This window comes from Mobula hypostoma, chromosome 14 (assembly GCF_963921235.1).
Source record: "Mobula hypostoma chromosome 14, sMobHyp1.1, whole genome shotgun sequence".
Classification (NCBI taxonomy): Eukaryota; Metazoa; Chordata; class Chondrichthyes; order Myliobatiformes; family Myliobatidae; genus Mobula; species Mobula hypostoma.
In genome coordinates, this window is record NC_086110.1 from 34,809,200 (window position 1) to 34,832,078 (window position 22,879).

At 39.8% G+C, this 22,879-nt stretch overlaps 1 protein-coding gene across 4 annotated transcripts in view; it reads right to left on the minus strand.

The window, feature by feature from the left end:
• The window catches only part of phkb (phosphorylase kinase, beta), a 281,176-nt gene that overhangs the window by 8,178 nt on the left and 250,119 nt on the right, over positions 1-22,879 (minus strand). For 3 of the 4 annotated variants that reach the window (XM_063066930.1, XM_063066928.1, XM_063066931.1), the window contains 3 exons: positions 11,973-12,063; positions 10,108-10,310; positions 6,427-6,561 (listed from right to left, as the gene is read on the minus strand). In XM_063066930.1, coding sequence (XP_062923000.1) covers positions 6,427-6,561; positions 10,108-10,310; positions 11,973-12,063 — 429 coding nt within the window. The remainder of the gene's footprint in view (positions 1-6,426; positions 6,562-10,107; positions 10,311-11,972; positions 12,064-22,879) is intronic. The other variant, XM_063066929.1, reaches the window with a different exon arrangement.

Sequence of the window (22,879 nt, forward strand, 5' to 3'; positions counted from 1 at the left end):
TGCTAGGAATGGAATTCCAGTATTTTGATGATGAAATAATGCCAATAATATTCTCAAACCAAGGTGGTATCTAACTTGGACAAATTTATTGTAGCTGATAAGACCATAAAACATTGGAGCAGAATTATGTCATTTGGCCCATTGAGTCTGCTCCGCCATTTCATCATTTTCCCCCTCAGCCCCAATCTCCTGCTTTCTCCCCGTATCCCTTCATGCCCTGACCAATCAAGAATCTATCAAATTCTGCCTTAAATATACATAAAGACCTGGCCTCCAAAGCTGCCTGTGGTAAAGAATTCCACTATCTGGCTAAAGAAATTCCTCCTCATCTCCATTTTAAAAGGACGCTCCTCTGTTTTGAGGCTGTGTCCTCTGGTCTTAGACTCTCCCACCACAGGAAACATCCCCTCCACATCCACTCTATCAAGGCCTTTCAACATTTGATAGCTTTCAATTAGGTCACCCCGCATTCTTCTGAATTCCAATGAGTACAAGCCCAGAGCCATCAAATGCTCTTCATATGATAGACCATTCAATTCTGGAATAATTTTCGTGAAACTCCTTTGAACCCTCTCTAGTATTAGCATTTCTTTCTAAGATAAGGGGCCCAAAACTGCTCACAATACTCCAAGAAAGGCCTCACCAATACTTTATAAATCCTCAACATTACATCCTTGCTTTTATTTTGTAGTCCTCTTGAAATGAATGCTAATATTGCATTTGACTTCCTCACCACAGACTCAACTTGCTAATTAACCTTTAGGGAATCCTGCACATGACTCCCAAGTCCCTTTGCAGATTTTTAAAAATTTTCTCTTCACTTAGAAAATAGTTTATGCCTTTATTTTTTCTACCAGTGCATGATCAGACACTTCTTGACACTGTATTCCATCTGCCACTTCTTTGCCCATTCTCCTAATCTGTCTGTCCTTCTGTAGCTACTCCACTTCCTCAAAACTACCTGTCCCTCCACCTATCTTTGTATCATCTGCAAACTTTGCAACAAAGACAGCAATTCCATCATCCAAGTCATTATAATGTAAAACGAATTAGTCCCAACAGAGACTGTGTGGAACACCACTCATCACCAGCAGCTAGTCAGAAAAGGCTCCCTTTATTCCCACTCTTTGCCTCCTGCCAATCCGCCACTGCTTTATCCATGTTAGTATCTTTCCTGTAATACCATTGGCTCTTAACTTGTTAAGTAGCCTCATGTAGCACCTTGTTAAAGGCCTTTTGAAAATCCAAGTACACGCTATTCACCGATTCTCCTTTGTCTATCCTACTTGTTATTTTGTCAAAGAATTTCAACAGATTTGTCAGGCAAGATTTTTCCTTGAGTAAACTATGCTGACTATAGCCTATTTTATCATGTGCCTCCAAGTACACTGAAACCACATCCTTAACAATTGACTCCAACATCTTCCCAACCAATGAGGTCAGACTAACTGGCCTATAGTTTCCTTCCTTCTGCCATGCTCCTTTCTGAAAGATTAGAGTGACATTTGCAATTTTTCAGTCTTACAGAACCATTCCAGAATCTAGTGATTCTTGAAAGACCATTACTAACGCCTCCACAATCTCTTCGGCCGTCTTTTTTAAAACTCTGCGGTGTACACCAGCTAGTCCAGGTGACTTATCTACCTTCAGATCATTCATTTTCCCAAGAATCTTCTCCCTAGTAATGGCAACTTCACACACTTCTGATGCCTGACATTCTGGATCTTCCACCATACTGCTAGTGTCTTCCACAGTGAAGACTGATGTAAAATACTTATTCACTTCATCTGCCATTTCCTTGTCCCCTATTAGTACCTCTGCAACATCGTTTTCCAGCAGTCTGGTATCCACCCTCGACTCTTGACTCTCTTTTACACTTTTGTTATCCACTTTACTATTGGCTAGCTTACTTGTGTATTCCATCTTTTCTTAATGACTTTTTTAGTTGCCTTCTAATGCTTTTTCAAAGCATCCCAGTTCCCTTACTTCACACTAGTTTTTGCTCTATTGTACGTCCTCTCTTCATCTTTCATGTTGGCTTTGACTTCTCTTGTTAGCCGTGGTTGTGTCATTTTGCCTTTAGAGTACTCATTCCTCAATGGGACGCATACATCCTGTGCCTTCCGAATTGCTTCCAGAAATTCTAGCTATTGCTGCTCTAACTTCATCCTTGCCAGTGTTCTTTTCCAATCAATTTTGGCTAACTCCACTCTCATGTATTCTCTTTACTGCACTGTAAAACTGATACATCTGACTTTAGCTTCTCTTTCTCAAATTTCAGAGTGAATTCTATCATATTATCACTTATGCCTAAGGGTTCTTTTACCTTAAGCTCTTTAATCAATTCTGGTTCATTGCACAACACCCAATACAGAATAGCTAGTCCCCCAGTGGGTTCAACCACGAGCTGTTCTAAAAAGCCATCTCCTAGGCATTCTAGAAAATCCCCTTCTTGGGATCCAGCACCAACCTGATTTTCCCAATCTACCCGCATATTGAAATCCCCCCGCCCCGCCCAATTATTGTAACATTGCCCTTTTGGCATGCATTCTATCTTCTGTTGTAATTTGTAGACCACATCCTTACTATTGTTTGGGGATCTCTATATAACTCCCATCAGGGTCTCTTTACCCTTGCAGTTCGTTAGCTCTACCCACAAAGATTCAACACCTTCTGACCCTATGTCATCTCTTTCTATGATTTGATTTAATTTTTTACCAACAGAGCCACACCACCTCCTCTACCTACCTGCCTGTCCTTTCGATACAATGTGTATCCTTGGTTGTTAAACCCCCAGCTATAATCTTCTTTCAGCCATAACTCAGTGATGCCTGCAACATCATACATGCCAATCTGTAACTGTGCTACAAGTTCATCTACCTGTTCCGTATACTGTGTGCAAGTCATTGCTGTTGCTCTAGTGCTTTCACGTGGTATTAGGTAGATGTTTGGAAGGTGCCAGTGAGAAAAATTTCATTCTTTCACAAGACGTGGATAACACTGGCCATGCAAACATTTATTGTCCAATCCTTCCTGTACTTGAACTGAGAAGACACATTCACAGGTTTTGAGTCAGACATCGGCCAGACCAGGTAATCTCTGATGGATGTTATAAAAGCCCTCCTGGTTCAGTAACAATCTAATAGGTCCATGGTTACCATTAGTTCATGCAGCATTAAAAAAAATAAGCTTGCTTCATTTAAGATAAATTTGCTAGCTGCCATAGTGGAGTTTGCAGTGAAGTCTTTGGATCCAGTTACTCAGGGCTATGCTACCATACTTGTTACATTGCATTAGGTGGACATTATATATATAATGTGGACATGGCATACAGGTAGAAGAAGGTATGAATGGGCTGCTTTCATCCTATGTGTTGTCAGACTTTCTGGAAATTTATCCATCTGAGAAAAGAAAGTGATATTCCACCAACATTATAGATGGTAGAAAGACGGCGGGGGGGGTGGGGGGGTGGAAATCACATGTTTGGTAACCCACCATAGAAAAACATGCCTTGCATGCACAATATTTATCTAGCAATTAAAGTTCTGGTCAAAAGTGACTCCCATATTGCTGGCAGTCACTTTTAAAGTTTTGTTGCTGTGTGAACTTCCAACATAACCTTTTGCATATATCCCAATTAAAAATTAAAGTTTAATTCGTGTTTTTCAGTTGCTGTTTTTCTGGCTCTCAGAACTCTTCAATCTGATTGTCTCTTTAGCTTGCCTGCTGATTTTGCTATCTTTGAGGAACAAGTGCTTAATTCCTGTCATGTAGAAATAGAGGGAATCACTGTTACAGAGCCTACTAAACTAGCTTTTACTAAAGTTAGTGGCAAGTAATCCTTTCAAAGTTGACCACAAAATTTTAGCCAATAATTTCATTTGTCAGAGTATGAATATCTGACTAATCAACATGAAACTGTTGTCAGCACTGTTATTCAAGCAGAAGCTGAGGTACTTTGGTACTTTCTGATTGAATAACTGAGAGGTTTACAGTCTCAGCATAAGCATTTTAAGCTTAAGGGGAGGTTTTTTGTAATAACGTTTGTTATCTTACCTTTCCAGCCACAAAAATCATTCAAGTAAAAGCTTTCAGAAAACAATCTTATGCAGACTTATCTAAAATACCTACATGTTAGTTTACTTTAGTGATCTACATGCTATCAGTTTCAAGGTGTTAAAGTAGTGATTTTTATTTTATATCTCTACAAATCCCAGCATTATTTTCTAACTTCTGAGTTCACTCTTTCACTTAATACTGACATACAAGTTTCCTACAGATTGCCGATATGATCAAAATTAATCTAATTATCTTTGGTAACCAGGTAATTAGTTACTGAACTTAAGTGCCATATACTTGTGTGCGTTTAGGGATATTTGGATAAGTTGAATAAATATGTAGCTAAAGTGATTCTATGGTAGGGAGAGCTTTATATCACTGGGCCACTGGTTCTATTTCTGTGGAAAGTGGATTTATATATGGGAGGTTTGCCATTGCTGCTGGGGTGGGGCTGAGGGGTTTAAACTCATTTGGCAAGGGAATGGGACACGGAGAAGATGCAGACATGATGTGGGGCAAGGGAGAGAGCCTTGATGCATTTGAATATATGAGAAAAACTAAGCCTGTCTAATAAGCCGGAATATTTATTTATTTACGGACATGACATAAAGTGTGGAATAGGTCCTTACAGTCCTTCGAGCCACTCCACCCAGCACTCCCCCAATTTAACCCTAGACTAATCACAGGACAGATGACAATGATCAATTAACTGGCACATCTTTGGACTGTGGGAGGAGACTGGAGGACACGGAGGTCACGGGAAAGACGTACAAACTCCTTACAGACAATGGCAAGAATTGAACCTGGGTCACCAGTACCGTAAAAGTGTTGTGTTAGCCACTATGCTACTGTGCCCCCTCACTAGACATGTATATGTCAAGACACATGGGAGGAACACAAGGTTAAAATGCATCTGTTTCAAAGCAAGAAGTTTGACTGGTAAGGTATGTGAAGTTAAGGATGCTGATCCATACATGAGAAGATGATTTTGTTTCTGTTAAAGACACTTTGTTGAAAGAAGCGCAGGACCAGCATCAACATCGAATATTCAGGTGCTACTTGGGGAGATGTAAAAGAGAGGTGGCATTGCACTATTGATTCGGAAACCATCAATGAGATACTGAAGGGTTCCTGCCACTGCCTGTAAGGAGCGTGGATGTTCTTCTCGTGACCGCATAGGTTTCCTCCGGGTGCTCTGGCTTCCTCCTACAGTCCAAAGATGTACCGGTTGGTAGGTTAACTGGTCATTGTAAACTGTCCTGTGATTAGGCTAGGATTAAATTGGGGGACTGCTGCACAGCACAGCTTAAATGGCTGGGAGGACCAACTCTGCAATGTATCTCAATAAATAAATAAATATCCAAGAATGGTCTTTAAATGAAGCCGTATGGGTAGAGTTAAGAACAATAAAAAAGAGGGTGATCACATTTCTGAGGATATACTACTGGCAGAGAAATTCTAGAAAAGGTTATGATTAAAAAGGAGGACATTTTAGATGCTTTAGTGAAATTAAATGGGGAAATCCCCAGGACTTGATGAGACATCCAAGGAAGCTGATACCACTAGTGGATAGAGGGCTCTGGGCCTTATGTTGATAAATAGATATAGTATAGACAAATACTCTGTAATCACCATGAACATGGTCGATCTTTCTCTGTGCTATGATTCTGTATTCAATTTGCCATTCAATTATTTCCCACATGGATCCAGGACAGCTACATGTCACTCAATGAAGGAAGAGATTGTTAGCTAAAGGTAATTCATATTGATGATAAATTGATAATGTAGCTCTAAAGTGTATTTGGTAGACATTTCTTGCTGATGAACCCAGTAATTATAACCACAATGGACAAAATTAATTTCCTTTTAATTCGAAACTTCATATGAAATAAATAATTTGCATTTGAAATAATGCAATTTTTCAATTTTCATTTAATGTTCTACATTAACCTATCGAGATCTTCTGACCCCTCCAGAAAAAATCACCACCTCCCTGCATCAAAACAGCATTATTCATTCAAGAACAATACTCCTCTGAAGCTGCGAGTGACACCTGTTTTGTGGTATGCCCCATTAAGGGCTGTCTGCAAAGATTTCCTTTGTGAAGCTAAATGCTGACAGCTGCATGAACTTAGAACACACCATTAGGGACTGACAATATCAATTTCAAGACAGCGTTACACAGGGAAACCCAGTAATGTTTTTCTGTGTACCTTGCAAATGGAGATCTTGACTTTCAGTCACTTACAAAAAAATTGCACAATCCTCAATTTTGGCTTAATGTCATTAAAACATAGCAATATAATATTTAGATTAGTATCTCTGATGATATTCAATCTACAATATTACTTTGCTGTTTCAGATTACCTTTCCTTTTCATCAGCCTGCAGAACATCCAGTAAAAGCTTTTTAACATCACTTGGTGACATCTGGTACAGATAATCCGTGGGTAGATCCTCACCTCGAACTTTAAGAGCATGTTTCATGGCGTGGATGATCCATCTGAAATAGATGAGAAAACTCAGACTTATGACATTACTCACCACCATATAGATAAAAGAACATGGCATTGAATTGAGCATCTGTATCTAAACATCAAAGCAAAGCAGATTTTAAAATTCAAAGAACATTGACCTGTGTTACGATTATAGATCAATTCTATGTACTTTCACTGGCAGTTTTGTTAATACCCACTACATTGACCTACTTTGATGTTACCAGAACCTGAAGCGGGAATAATAAAATGATGAGAAATTATGTCATTTGGAATTTATTAAGATCTTTCAATCTTTGACATTATCTTAAATCATCATATATCTTTCTGGCATTATTTGCAAACATTACTTAACAACATATTATTTGACACTACCTTACTTACATATTTAATGCCTGTAATAGTCAACAGGTTTAGTCTTTACTGTTTTATGCCAAGGTCATCATTACCCTAAGTCCTTTAATACTGCCAGGACTTGGCTGGGCATTGGAATAAGGTGGCAAAGTATTGTTGAACGGTTGCTTAAGGCCAGCAAATATGACAATTTTATCATTAACAACATTGCTTAAAGCTACTGAGTGGCCAGGTCTGCTTCACACGGGGACACAGCAGCACTAACTTCATGCATACAGTAGTCTATTCACCCCCCAAAATAAATGAGTACTTGTGAAAAGGAAGGAATTCCTGAAAGGAACCAAAACTTACTTAAAACATATTTCTCAAAGAAACTTTAATGAATACGAATGTACACAACAAAGTAAACTTTTTCTATTACTTCTACACAGCCACAGAAGATATGGAGGGAAGTTACTTTTTTTCAGTGCTCTCACCGCTAAGAAGTTTATTTACTTATTTATTTTACTGACATACAGCATGGAATAGGGTCTTCCAGCCCTTCGAACCCCTCTGTCGAGCAATCCACTGATTTAATCCTAGCCTAATCACAGGACAATTTACAATGACCAATTCAAAATTCTTGGCTGATGTTAGAATTTTAGACACAAGGAGAAACTGTGAAGAGTTGCAGTGGAGCAAGGAAATATTAATGCACCGTGCTTTCATTTCTTTCCACATCATACTACTACTACTACTGTGATGGAGAACATTTTGGACAAATCAGTGATACAAATCAGGCCAGGGCTGAGGTTTTTTGCCAATCTATTAAAGGTGTGCATCAACCACTTTATCTACTTAAAGTGAGTATCACGCCTAGTAACCCTACTATAGAGGCTGTGGGTGGTTGTGCACCAGTTGATATTTTGTATATGGGCATGTGACGATCAAAAGAACTGGCTCTCTTCATTGAAGGACATTATCATCTGATCAATTTGTACCTTCACTTATGGTAAATTAATTTATAAGGCCCGTCAATCCATGTTACACTGTATGGTAATGCTCTTTGTCAATGTTTTAAAATATAGCAACAATGTGCAGCTGAGCAGCTTAGATCAGTCAGTCCCCTTGAATTTATTCATTCGAGGGATGAGTGCTTCATAAGCTCAGCTAGCATTTGAGAAGGTGGTGGTGAGCTCAGTTCTTAAACTGCTGCACTTGTTGACATGTGGGCATACCCATAATACTGTTAGGGAGAGAATTCCAGGATTTTTACCAGTGACAGTGGATGAACAGCAATATATGTCCAAGTCAGATGGCGTGTGGCTTTCAGACATGGTGTGTATGACTACTCCAGTTCAGTTTCTGCTCGATGGTAACACCCTGGATATTGATAGTTGGGAATTCAGTGATGACAATGCCATTGTATGTGAGGGTGACAACTGTTTTCTCAAGTTGGCCATTCGTATTGCCTAGCAGCTGCGTGACATGTGTATTACTTGCTACCCGTCAGTCCAGTTCTGTATACTGACCACCTGGTTTGATGGTGATGGTTGACTGGGGATGTGCGGCTGAGAACAGCTTTGCTGCAGCTGAGGGCCCACAGCACCTCATGGATGCCCAGTCTGAAGTCACTAGATCTGTTTGCAGTATGCCCCATTTAGCATGGCAGTTGTGCCCCCCAACACAATGAAGTGCGTAACGCTATGAAGACAATATCTTGTCTCCATGACTGGGTGGTGGTCACTCCTACAGATACTGTGGATGCATTCATGATAGGTGGATTGGCGAGGATGAGATCAAGAAGGTTTTCCCTCTTGTTGGGTCTCTCACCTCTGCAATATAACAGTAATGTCAGTCATCACTCAGCTAGCTTGATCAGTAGTTGTGCTTCCAAGCCACTCTTGGTGATGGACACTGAAGTTCCCCACCGAGTACATTCACCTCCTCTCCATTCTGAGTGCTTCCACCTTACTCCAGGGGATGCACTGAGGTGGGAAGAAATAGGATAGATGACAGTCAGCAGAAGGTTTTCTTGCTTGCGTTTAACCTGATGCCATGAGATTTTGTGGGATCTAAAAGTCAATGGCGAGGATTCTGAGAACTTTTCCTCCCTACTATATAGCACTGTCCTCAGATGGTGGGACAGGGCACAACCAGGCATGGGGATGGTGGTATCTGGGACACTGACAGTAAGGAATAATTCCACGAGTGTGACTATATCAGGCTGTTGCTTGACATGTTTTTAGATGGATCTCCCAATTTTGGCATAGTTTTGCCAGGGTAAATTTCAGGAGATCCATTTGGTTCCATTTTTTTTTTGTGGCTATCTAGTAGTTTGTTACAACTGAATAACTTTGCAGGCCATTTCAGAGGGCAGTTGAGGGTGAATCACATAGCTGTAGGTTTGGAGTTATGTGTATGCTATACCAGGGAAAGATGGCAGATTGCATTCTCTACAGGACATTAGTGAACCAGATGGATCTTCACAATAAATGGCAGTCATTTTCATGGTCAATTTCAGAAATCAAATTTGAATTCATCACCATCTGCATGGTGAAATCAAACCCATCTGCATTGCCCTGGGTATCTAGATTATTAATCCAGTGATAATACCATGGCACTGCTGCCCTCCCATTAACTCAAATGAGGATTGGCCATGAGTCTCCCTGAAACACTTTCTAGTCTTGGTCTTCCAAAATGAAAGTGTAATCATCTACCTTTATGGTTCCACCATGAGTTACTTTGCTGTTGCAAGTTCTACTTAGAAGGACTCAGCAACTTTGAAAAAATACCAAGCATAACTTCCATTGGGATTGGTTCAATGGGATTTTAAATACATGAATTAGATTTGGCAAGGTAACAGTATAGAGTTTGAAAACAGTAGAGATTAACTACAATAGTCTCAGAAAGTTGAAGTTGATCTCCAGCAATACAAGACGGCTTGCTTGTTTGCACAAAATTAATTAATCCTGAATGATACACCGTTGCTTCCCCTGTACTTTCAGTTCCCAAGTGCCTGTGGTGTTATCAGCCCATATTTTCAACACTGCAAAATATTGAGATTAAGTGACAAACTCGACAAGCTTAACGGTATTCAATCCAAAGCAAACTATAGCCAACTATTGTTCATGAATCTTTGACGCCTACACTTTAAAATAAAACCAGTTTCAGTCTCGAAAGTGATTTGCTTCAAAGATAAATACCACACAATCACATACCCAATTCTAAATTTCAGCATGCCATGGAAGAGTTCTGGAGAATTAGAGATAAGCCAACCAATATGAATGACAAGTTCTTGTTGAAGCACTGCCTCCCTCACATCATGTTTGGCGCATTTATTAAAGACAATGTTCTTTATTTCTGCTGGCGACAAGGGGTTTGAAATAACCTCCTCCTTTTGACCAAATACCCCAATCGTCACCTGTTAGGAACAAAATTAGTGAAGAAAGAAAATGGAGTAGCATGTAGGTATATTAATGTGAACTGAGTTTTAAGATATAATATCTTATAAAATTTTAAAATCTAGTACAATAGCATTTGTAGATCTTTTTTTCAAATGATGCAAGCTCACACCAACTGAAGAAAAATAAGCATTTCTTCTATAATAATATTTATATAGAAAATTCATCTGTAACAGACAGAAAATGAACTACATTTTACACACTTAAAGGCTACAAACACTAAAACTACTAGGGCAAGTTTAAATATACCAAATAATTTCTCATTTTTGTGTTCAGAATCACTTTATGTCTTTAAGAAATTGCGCACATCTTTACGTGTGAAAGTGACTATTTCAGCAGCTAAGTGGTGGCAGCTAGAAGCTTTCAGCACATTGCAGCATACCATGCACAATATCCATTCACTCAAGATGCATTTTGAATGGGATGAAAAAACTTCACAGACTATCGGTTTCCTTTAGGCTTTCATTTTGTTTAAAATATATATTTTGGTATGTATTGGCAAAATATCTCACAGCAGAAACATGAGAATATTTGTGGAAACTAACAATGGTTTCTGTATCTAATACAGTGAAGACCAGTTGTTTAAAGATTAAATAATCAGATTACAACTCCTTTTAAAAATGTTCTAAACCTAATGAAAGCATTTGTTATTTTGCAGTCCAGCTGCACTGGAAAAAATCTTCTTAATTAGTGAGCCTTAACAAGCTAGAAACTTACACAAAAAAATTCTTTGCTTCAAAAGTCTTATTCTTCAATTTTGCATAACTGTCTCCATAAATCATGGGTAATTCAAGCAAAATCATGCAATTTTTTAATATGGGTGATGGTATGTCAATGTGAATTAGAACACATGAGCTTTCATCAATGGGATCCGGGCCTGAATCCAGCTCTTGTAGTTAAAAAGAAATAACTACTTTTGCAATGGACATCTAATTACTCTGGAGGTACTGAACACAATGAATTTTAATCAAATTGCTCTTGTATCCAGTAGATATGAGTGCACAGCAGAAAACTCTCCATAATTTTCTCCTTGATTTGAAAAATTCAGTCAATAAGAGCTGAAAGGATGCACATTTCCTGGGAAGTCAGATGTGCTGTGGATCTGAAGACAAACCACCGTAATAAGTATAGCCTGTGTGTATAGAAACAGCTGCAGCCTATCCATGGGTGACAGGAACATTTCAGACTGTGAATATTTCACAGTTACCTTTTGGACAGCGGACATGATCAAACTTCAAAATAAAAATTGAACATTATCATCTCTAATTTTTACTGGAGAATATAAAACTAAAACAGGAGGCTGTTCCAAACTGAAGATTCCAGTTATTCTTCAAAAGGAAAGACGGTTTCAAACTGTGGAATACTTTGGCTTTCTATTGTTAAGGAATAAGTGACTTCTATGGTGACAATATCAACAAAATTGGGCATGAAATTGATTATGTGTGTGGAATATTTTACAAGGTCAGGAAAAATTATATTTGGTGGTTCAAATTTGAAAACACATTGTGATTTTGCATGACTTACCCAAGATACATAAATTATAATATGAAAGAAGCTTAGAAACAAATTGCAAATAATCAAGTTACATTACTGTTAAACAGTTGAGTAAGGCGTATACTTACTTGTTTACCCTGAACTAAAACCCTAGTAATTGATGGAGCAAGGCTGTCCACTTGTTTACCTAAAACACTTGCTGTGAAGCGTACATTAGACCTGGTAAACAAAAAAACATAATTCTACTAGATATTGGTTGCATAAAGCAATTTATAGGCAACTAATCCTAATGTTTTCAAATATATACTTCATGAGACTATTAGGACTCTCATACAGCATAAACTTTTAAAAAGCTGAACGAATGAACAAACCAATTAAATATTGTAAATGCTACTCTGCAAAGGGTAATCACAACCACATTTTCCAACACTGCATAACCAAATAGCTAAATACTTGTAATCAGAAAAGTGATATCTATTAACCATTGCCCCCCTATGCAGTAAGACCTTACAACACAGGAGCAGAATTCAGCCATTCAGCCCACTGAGTCTGCTCTGCTATTCCATCGTGGCTGATTTATTATCCCTGCCTTCTCCCTGAAACTTTGGACACTCTGACTAATCAAGAATCTATCAAGCTCTACTTTAAATATACACAATGATTTGATCTCCACTGCGACTGTGGCAATGAATTCCACAGATTCACTATCCTCTGTCTAAAGGAATTTCTCATCAACTCTGTTCTAAATGAATATCCTTCTACTCTGAGTCTAGGCCTTCTGGTCCTAGATTTTCTACTATAGGAAACATCTTCACATCTACTCTAGGCCTTACATTATTCTACAGATTTCAATGAGATCTCCCCCCAATTCTTCTAAACTTCAGTGAGTACAGACCTAGAGCCATCAAACACTCCTCATATGGTAACCCTTTTATTCCGAGGATCATTCTCATGAACTTCCTCTGGACGCTCTCCAATGTCAGCATACCTTTTCTTAGATAAGGAGCCCAAAACTACTCATAATACTCCATATGTGGTCTGACCAATGTCTTATAAAGCCTCAGCATTACATCCTTGTTTTATATTCTTGTCCTTTCTGACCAATGTCTGTAGCTCTTCTGATACTTTCTGTTACCTAAGTTTCCTAAATTTTGGTCCTATCCATTTCATTTTTTACTTATAGGCATCCATTAGTCTCATGAGACCATGGATTTGCGCCTTGGAAGGTTTCCAGGAGGCAATTAGGACTCTCATACAGCATAAACTTTTAAAAAGCTGAATGAATGAACAAACCAATTAAATATTGTAAATGCTACTCTGCAAAGGGTATGGAACCTTGCAAGGTTGTATGGAAGATTGTCAGTTGCCCATGCTGCAAATCTCCCCACTCCACGCTACCGATGTTGTCCAAGGGAAGGACATTAGGACCCATACAGCTTGGCACCGGTGTCATCGCAGAGCAATGTGTGGTTAAGTGCCTTGCTCAAGGACATACACGCTGCCTCAGCCAAGACTCGAACTAGCGACCTTCAAATCACTAGACAAACGCCTTAACCACTTAGCCACGCGCCAACACATTTACTATGGTTTACCAAATCCCCCCACATCTCAAGTTTTGATCAAGACAGCCTTTGCTTCTTCTTCGAAGGGAGGCCAATCCAATCTCTACCCATCACCACCACTCTTTGTTCTGACAAGGCGACTCCTTCCTGGATCCTTAACTGTTTCTTTTCCACAGGTGGGGGTCTGAACTGTCCTCAGCATTTTCTGTTTTTGTTTCAGATTTCCTGCATTAGAAGTTTTTTTAATGTTTCCTACCAACAGTCTCCTCTACTTCGCTGACCACTGTCATTTTGAACAACATCATCTACCAAAAAAGGGAATCACATAGGGGTGAGCTGTGCCTGCTTTTCTGTGATATATATCTGAAAGTCTCTTTATTCTATTCCTACCCCAGCATCCCCTCCTTCACTTCCTCTGATAACTGTATCAATGCAATTGCACTCTCTTTATCAGATTTGAAGAAAGTGATCGACTTGTACCATCTTGCACCTTTGGATGGTTAATTTTTGATTGTTTCCTTCTTCTTTTGATCACACCAAGTGAACCACTGGAGTATTACTTTCCTTTCCATGTATGATCAGGAAAGCACTCCGCGTACCTTCACCTTCCCCATCATCACACACGCCGTACACATATATCAGGAGGAACCAATTTACACTCAATTTTGGATAATGCTTCGGAAGCTTGCAATTCTATTTCCCCTAGAATGAATAGGGAAAATAATACAATCACTCCTTCCCTGATTTCTGCAAAGTTTAATAAAGTTCAAAAGCCTTATCTTTCAATCCACCTTCACATGTAAGAGTGAGTTGAGAAAAATGCATTAAACTGCCTATCCCACTTAACACTTCACTATTGTTCATTTTCATTAACACGAGAAGATCTGCAGGTGCTGGAAATCCAAAGCAACACACACAAAGTGCTGGAAGAACTCAAGTGGCAGATGGAATACAGTGTCGGGAAGTGTATGGTCATGCACTATGGTAGAAGAAATAAAGGGTAGACTATTTGTAAAGAGAGAAAATTCAAACATCTGAGGTGCAAAGGGATTTGGGAGTCCTTGTGCAGGATTCCTTTAAGGTTAATTTGCAGATGGGGAATAGAGGAAGTGGGGAGAGGGGGATTTTGTTTACTGAAAGGAGAAATCAGTTCCCCTATCTCCTTCCAGCTAGCCTCCTCCCTCCCCCCCCGCCCACCTTTTATTCTGGCGTCTTTCCCCTTCCTTCTTAGTCTTGGCTTGAAATGTCGACTATCTACACATTTCCACGGATGCTGCCTGACCTGCTGAGTTTCTCCAGCATTGTGTGTGTGAGGTGCATTCATCTTCAGTTTGTTTTCTTGACGGTAACATTCATCTTTTGTCCCTTTTCTCAGTTAATATCCCACCTTCTACTCTATGGTGCTTTTCCTATTTTTTGTTTGTTTTCTTCCCCATCTTCCTTCTACCTGTCACTGGATCTATTTGTACACAAACTTTTCTCAATTATAATGACGGATTAACTTATAACAGTAAGAATGTTTCCTTCTCCATATGTTGTCCTGCCTTTACTTTAGGTTTCTGGTATTTGTAATATCATGCTTTTGAATAAAACAGTTACTGCATACATAATATACAAAAACTAATTTTTAATGAATCTCTTTCAATTTATATCAAGATTAGACAAAAAGACTAGAGATTATTCTAAGAGATCTTTTGGTTTAACGAAGACATCTTTTTAGAAGGATATTTAACTTTGAACTTCTTATCAGGGTACAAAATATCTGAAAAGACACCAACAGCAGCAGTGAAACAAATCAAAATACTGCCTTTGATTATTAGTGAAGGTCAGCAAAGACAAGTGTAAAACTGCAATAGTCAGAGTAGCAATGGAGATACATGAATCCAGAATCCAGAAAATAGAACACTACAGTACAAGGGATCCATGGACACACTGACCAATACAAACCTACGCCACGATCAACCTGAAGTGAAATATAAACCGCTCAAGGAATTCAGCAGGTCAGGCACTATCTTTGGGGTTGGGGTTGGGTGGGGTGGGGTGGGTAATGAGGGAGAAGGCATTATCCTGATGCAGACAATTTGACGCCCCGCCTCACCCTCCACCAGCACAGGTGCTTCTCAGCTCGCTGAGTTTCTCCAGCCGCTTATTTGCTCCAGAATACAAAATGAATATTGCATTCATTTGTTAAGAATAATAAATGTATCCAAGTAACAGCTTATTAAAAATGAAAGCAGTGTAAACTTGCAGTAAAGGACATCAACTGTTCAACCTAAAGGCATTGACAAAGAACATGGAAGGTAAGAGCAGCACTTTGGCTAAAAATAAGAAAAATTGCATTGACATTATTATAATTATGCAGTTCTGGTTGTTACATTAAAGGAAGGCTGTAATTATGCTGGACAGGGTGCAGAGGAGGATACTGCCTGGATTGTAGCATTTTAATTGGAAGGAGAGACCAGATGGGTTGTGTTTGATTCTCCTGGAGTGGAAGGTGCAGAGGGGTGACATGAGGGGGATAGAAAGGATAGAGAGTTGGGGTACATTGCAAAAATTCTTTTCTCAAGCTGGAGATGTCAAAGATAAAAAAGCATAGTTTTAAGGTGAGAGGTAGAAGGTTTCAAGGCAATCTGATGAGAACATTTTTGCACTCAGAGGGTAGTAGGGATCTGAAATGCACTCTCTGAAGGCACAGGATTACTGTAGGCAGGTACAAAAGAATGGTGTGCACATAGTGGGCCAAAGAGCCTACTTCTGGGCTGTAGAACTCGAAGACTACAAGTTTCAGTTTCAATCATGACTAATATTTTCACTTCCCATTACTGGTATCTGACACTTTTTTTTAAGATTCACCGAGTGAAAACTAAACTCACTGTTGTTTATGAAAAAACATGCAGCAATTCTGACAACAAACAGATGCTTAACTAAATGTGACCATCTAGAATTTGCTGTTCAAGTAGTGCCACACCAAAACTAGCCTCGCAAAAGTTGCACCTCACTGTAAATCTTGCTACTGATGTGCATTAAAATTCATGAAGTTTCTTTAATATTCTGATGTAATGTCCTACAAACTGTGCAAGGAGTGCAATCAGATAAGTTCATTTAATGTTGATTTTATCTGAATATAGCAGGAAACATGGACAGCCTTAGAAGAAAAATGGAAAATTAAAAATGAAGTGTTACATGCAAAGTCAACACAAATTAAGGTGAAACTTCAACTAGCATACACTAAAGCTAACAAGAAAGTGAAGAGACTTGTAAGGAAGGATAAAAGAGTCTACGTGAAGATCTTGCAGTGGAGGCTGAAGCAGCAGCCAGTCAAGGTAATCGTGAAACATATACAAGATTTCAAAATTGGTATGTGGGAAGTTCCAGGCCAGATCCAGTGGTCCCGTGAGAGATAACAACAGTCTGCTTTTGACAGCTGAGAAAGAGCAAGAAGCACAATGGACAAGGTACTTCAGGAAACTACTGAATAGACCACCACCAGCTGACATAGAAGAACCTGACATACAAGAGCTAGAAGAAGACCATGACATCAACACCGATCCACACAAGAAAGAAGAGATTGTTGTTGTAATTAAATGATTAGAGAACAGCAAAGATCCAGGACATGACAATTTTAAATGCTGAGCTGTTTAAAGCTGAACCAAAAGTTGTAGCAGCCATTCTGCAACCACTGTTTACTATAATCTGGGAAGGGGGACAAGTATCCAAGAATTGGACAAAGGGAGTTATTGCTAGGATCTCCAGGGAAGGAATGCTAAGTGATTGTAACAACTGGCGTGGCATTGCACTTTTGTTAGTGGCCAGCAAGATTCTCGGCAAAATCACTGCCCGATGGATTACAGATGCTGTCGATGTGTGCTTGAGGGAGGAGCAAGCTGGCTTCAGGAAGAACAGAGGCTGTATTGGCCAGATCTTCCTGCTGTGTAACATCATACAGCAGTGCACAGAGTGGCAGAGACAACTGTATGTGAATTTCGTGGACTTTGAAAAGGCTTTTGATAGCATCCACAGGGGGAGCCTTTGGCAAATTCTCAGATCATAGAGGATCCCTTCCAAAATTGTCCAGCTTATCCAGAATTGCTATGCTAATTTCACCCGCACAGTTGGGGACTGTAATTTGAGCTTCGAAGTCAAGACAGGAGACAGGCAAGGCTGTGTGATGTCAGCAAAGCTGATGATTGACTAGGTTATGAGGCAAACAGCAAAAGGTAAGTAGAGAGGCATGAAGTGAACTTTATTCTCTACTTTAGAAGACCTTGACTTTGTGGATAACCTTGCATTACTATCACATTCACACTAGCACATGCAAGAGAAAATTCAGCGCCTGTGTACCTCTGCTGAACAGAGTGGATTCAGAGTCAGCCAGAGAAATACTGGGACCATGACTCTCCTTCTCCCGTCAAGGCATATGGCGTTGCCTTACCCAGTACTGGTAGTTTTGCCTACGTGGGCAGCATCATTTGGCAGGATGGTGGGACCAAGACTGACACCCAGTGCAGACTCAGCAAAGCTAGCAATGTCTTCAGATCAATGAGCAACATATAGGGATCAACCAAGTGCAGCGTCCACAACAAGGTGAAGCTGTACCAGAGCTGTGTTTTGTTCACACTCCTGTGTGGGTCAGAATGTAGGGGCAGGACAGAGAGTGATGTTGCCAAGTTGTCATCATTCCATACCATGAGCCTCCGGAAGGTCCTCTGTATTTTCTGGCCGAGAATGATCTCCAACCACACCCTATTGCTTCAGTGTCACTAAGAGGACATGGCCACAATCATCATAAGGAAATGTTGAAGATGGATTGGGCATGTCATGAGAAGAAGAGAGGCCAAATCCATCATCACTTCATTGGACCCCTGAGGGCAGAAGAAATGAGGGAGACCAAAACCAACTTGCCACCGTATTATAGAGGCAGAAGTTAGGACCCTGAACCACACTTGGGCACAATAGAGAGGATGGCCAAGGACAGAGAAGGAGGACCTTGATTGTTGCCCTAAACACCTGTGGCATAATGGGGAGTAAGTATTGTATAGATAGTCACATTTCTAAGAAGAGGGCAAAAATACAGGATTGCTCTGCAATCAGCTAACTGCAATCTATGTGTTTGTAATATCCATTATGGTGTTGATGAAGATCAACAAGAGAGCTAAAAGCAAAGGAGAGGGCATATAATATAGCAAAAATTAGTAGGAAGTTGGAGGACTGGGAAGCTTTTAAAAATCAACAGAAGGAAAATAAAAAAGCAATAAGGAGAGAAGAGATGAAGTATGAAGATAAGCTAGCCAATAATATAAAAGAGGATACCAATTTTTTTTTGGATATATACAATGTAAAACAGAAGCAAAAGTGGATATTGAACTGTTGGAAATGACACTAGAGAGGTAGGAATGGAGGGAAAAAAGATGGTGGATTAATTGACTAAGTAGTTTGTGTCAGTCTTCACTGATTATGCCACACATTCAAGACTATCAGAGGACAGGAGTGAGTGTAACTGCTATTACTCAGGAGAAGATACTTGGGAAGCTGAAAGATCTGAAGGTAGATAAATCACTAGACCAGATGAACTACACCCCAAGGTTTTGAAAAAGGTGGCTGAAGAGATTGTGGAGGCATCAGTAATGAACTTTCAAGAATCTAAAATGATTCTAGAGAACTGCAAAATTGTAAATGTCACTCCATATTTTAAGAAGGGAGGGAGGCAAAAGACAGGAAATTATAGGCCAGTTAGCCTGACTTTAGTGGTTGGGAAGATGCTGGTGTCTATTATAAAGAATGAGGTTCCAGGGTGCTTGGAGGCACATGATAAAATAGGCCAAAGTTAACATGGTTTCCTTAAGGGGAAATGTTGCTTGACAAATCTGTTGGAATTTTTTGAGGTATTAAGAGGCAGGATAGACAAAGAAGAGTCAGTGAATGTTGTTTACATGGACCTTCAGAAGACCTTTGAGAAGGTGCTGCACATAAGGCTGCTTAACAAGATAAAAGCCAATGTAATACAGTAAAGATATGAGCATGGACAGAAGTTTGGCTGACTGGTAGGAGTGGGAATAAAGTGTGCCTTTTCTGGTTGGCTGTTGGTAACCAGTGGCATTCTGTAGGGGTCAGTTTTGGGAAAACTACTTTTCATGTTATATGTTGATAATCTGGATAATGGAATTGTTGGCTTTGTGGCAATTTTTTTGGATGATGCCAAAATAGGTGGAGGGACAGGTAGTGTTGTGGAAGCAGGGAATTTGAAGTAGGTCTTGGGACAGATTGGGGAATGGGCAAAGAAGCGGCAAATAGAATATAGTGTAAGTAAATATTTGGTCATGCACTTTGGTAGAAAAAATAAAGGTGCAAACTATTATCTAATTGGGGAGAAAATTTAGAAATCAGAGTTGCAAAGGTACTTGGGAGTTCTCATGCAGAATTCCATTAAGGTTAATTTGCTGTTTGAGTCAGTGGTAAGGAAATTAAATGCAATGTTGGCATTCATTTCGAGAGGACTAGAATATAAAAGTGAAGATATAATGCAGATATAAGGCATTCATAAGACTGCACGGAGTATTGTGGGCAGTTTTGGGCCCCTTATCTATGAATGAATGTGCTGGCATAGGAGAGTGATCCTGGGGATGAAAGGGTAAATGCATGAGGATCGTTTGATGACTCTAGGCCTGTACTCGCTGCAGTTTAGAAGAATGCGGAGGGATCTCATTGAAGGCTATCGAATATTGAAAGGCTGAGATAAAGTAGGTGTGGACAGTATGCTTCTATAGTGGGGGAGTGTAGGACCAGAGGGCACAGCCTCAGAATAGAAGAAGTCCCTCTAGAACAGAAATGGGGTGGAATTTCTTTGGCCAGAGGGTGGTGAATCTGTGGAATTCATTGCCACAGATGGCTGTGGAGGCCGAGTCATTGGGTATACTTAAAATGGAAGTTGATACATTCTTGATTAGTAAGAGTACCAAAGATTATGGAGAAAAGCAGGAGAATGGGGTTGAGGGGGAATAATAAATCAGTCATGATGGAATAGTGAGCAGACTCAATGGGTCAAGTGGCCTAATTCTACTCCTCTGTCTTATGGTCTATGGTCTAAATTATTTTAGCACAGACAATATCTTACAACACCATTTGAAATGTTCTTTAAATTCAATTTTTGGATTTTCAATAAATACTTCTCAGGAGCAACCAGAAAAGCAGAATCAACATTGGATTTATTATTACTGACATATGATGTGAAATTTGTTGTTTTGTGACAGCAGTGCATTGCAAAGCCATAAAAATTACTATAAAGTTCATGGACCCTTCAGAAATCTGATGGTAGAAGGGACAAAGCTGTTCTTAAATCTTTGAATGTGGGCCTTCAGGTTCCTGTACCTCGTTCCTAATGGTAGTAACGACAAGAGGACCTATCTTGAATGTTGAGGGTTCTTAGTGACTGCTGCCACCTTCTTAAAACACCATCTCTATGTACTCGATAGTGGGGGGGCGGGGGTTGTGTCTTTGATGGAGCTCGCTGATTCTATAGCCTTTTGCTGCCTCTTGTGATCCTATGCCTCAGAGCCCGATGCAACCACACAGAATGCTCTCCATTTGTAGAAATTTGAAAGTCTTTGATTATCAAATCTCCTCAAATTCCTAACAGAGCCATCAACTGTGCCGTCTTCCTGATTGCATCAATGTGTAGAGCCCAGGACAGATCCTCTGAGGTATTGAAACCCAGGAACCTGAAGCTGCTCATCCTTTCCATCACTGACCTGTCAATTAAGGACTGCTGTGTGTTCTCCAGACTTCCCTCCCTAAAGTCCGCAATCAGCCCTTGGTCTTGTTGATGTTCAGTGTGAGGTTGTTGTTGCAAAAGTACTCAATCAGCCGATCTATCTTGCTCCTGTAAATCTCATCATTATTTGAGATTATATCAACATCAGTGGGGTCCTTAGTAAACTAATAGATGGTTTTTGAGCTGTGCTCAACCATTCAGTCATGAGTGTAGAGTAGAGAAGTGGGCTACCACACCTCCACAGGTTACACCTGTGCTGCGTGTCAGCGAGGAGATATTATGACTGATTTGTACTGACTGTGGTCTCTAATTGAGGATCCAGCTGCAGAGGGAGGAAGGAGGTACAAAGGCCCAGGTCTTGAAGCTTACTGGTACTGACTGAACGATGGTATTGAATGCCAAGCTGTAATCAATTATCTGTAGCCTGTTCGAAATGGTTAGCACAACGCTTTACAGTACAGAACACCACTGCCTGTAAGGAGTTTGTACGTTCTCTCTGTCACAGGATGCTCCAATTTCCTCCTAGTCCAAAGGCATACTGGTTGATAGGTTAATTGGTCATTGTAAATTGTCCTGTGACCAGGCCAGGATAAAACTGGGGGACTGCTGGGTGATGTGGCTTGAAGGGCCGGAAGGGCCTATTAAGCACTAATTTCAATAAATAAAAGAAATAAATATAATGTTGACTGTTCATTTTCCTCCATAGATACTGCTTGACCTGCTGAGTTCCTCTAGCATTTTGTGTGTGTTGATCCAGATTTCCAGCAGGTGCTGTCTCTCTTGTGTCAGCCTGACATATATTTTGCTGCTGACTAGTTGCTCCAAAGCAGAGTGGAGAACCAGTGAGAATGTATCTGCTGTAGACTTGTGTTGGTAGGCAAATTGCAGCAGGTCCAGTCAGGGAATTAATTCTAGCCATAACCAACTTCTTGAAGCAGTAGTCTGATTCAGATCTTAAAGTACTGCAATTGACAGTATCCTACATGAGCCCTAAGCTACCTGTTGTCAGAGATGCTAAGTTTTCAGACCAAAACAATTTTCCGCCCCAAGATCTTTAACTATTAACTTATAAAATTAGAAGCACAGGTAGGGTATTCGGGATCTCAAATCTGCTTCACCTTGTCTGACCCAAATGAAGCCTGAATTCAACATTCCATATATATACATGGAGAAACCTCTGTATTTATCAATTAGCTATCAACCTCTCCCTTAAAAACTTTCAAAGACACTGCTTCACAGTCCTTTGAGGATGAGGATTTGAAGATTACAGCTCTATAATAAATTATTTCATCTCATCTATCCAAAATAGGTAACCTCTAATCTCTGAACAGTGACCCCTAAGACCTTCCCATAAGAAGATGATCCGATCAAAGCCCTCAGGTATCTCATATCAAGCCACCTATCCCGCTCTGAATCTCTGCAGATAAAAACCTAGCCTATCTTCATAAGACAGCAATTTCATTCCAGGTTGTAATTGAATAAACCTTCACCAAACTGCTTACAAGCGCACATGGAAAATAATACAATGCGCAACACTCCAGATGTGGTCTCACCAATGCCCTATGAAACTGATGGGTATCCTTGTTACTTTTGCATTTAACTCTCCCTGCAATAATTGATAAAATGTATTAACTTTCCAATTCATTTGGATTACCTTCATCATTTAGATAAAATACTTTTGCCAAAATGGACAATTTCATTTTCC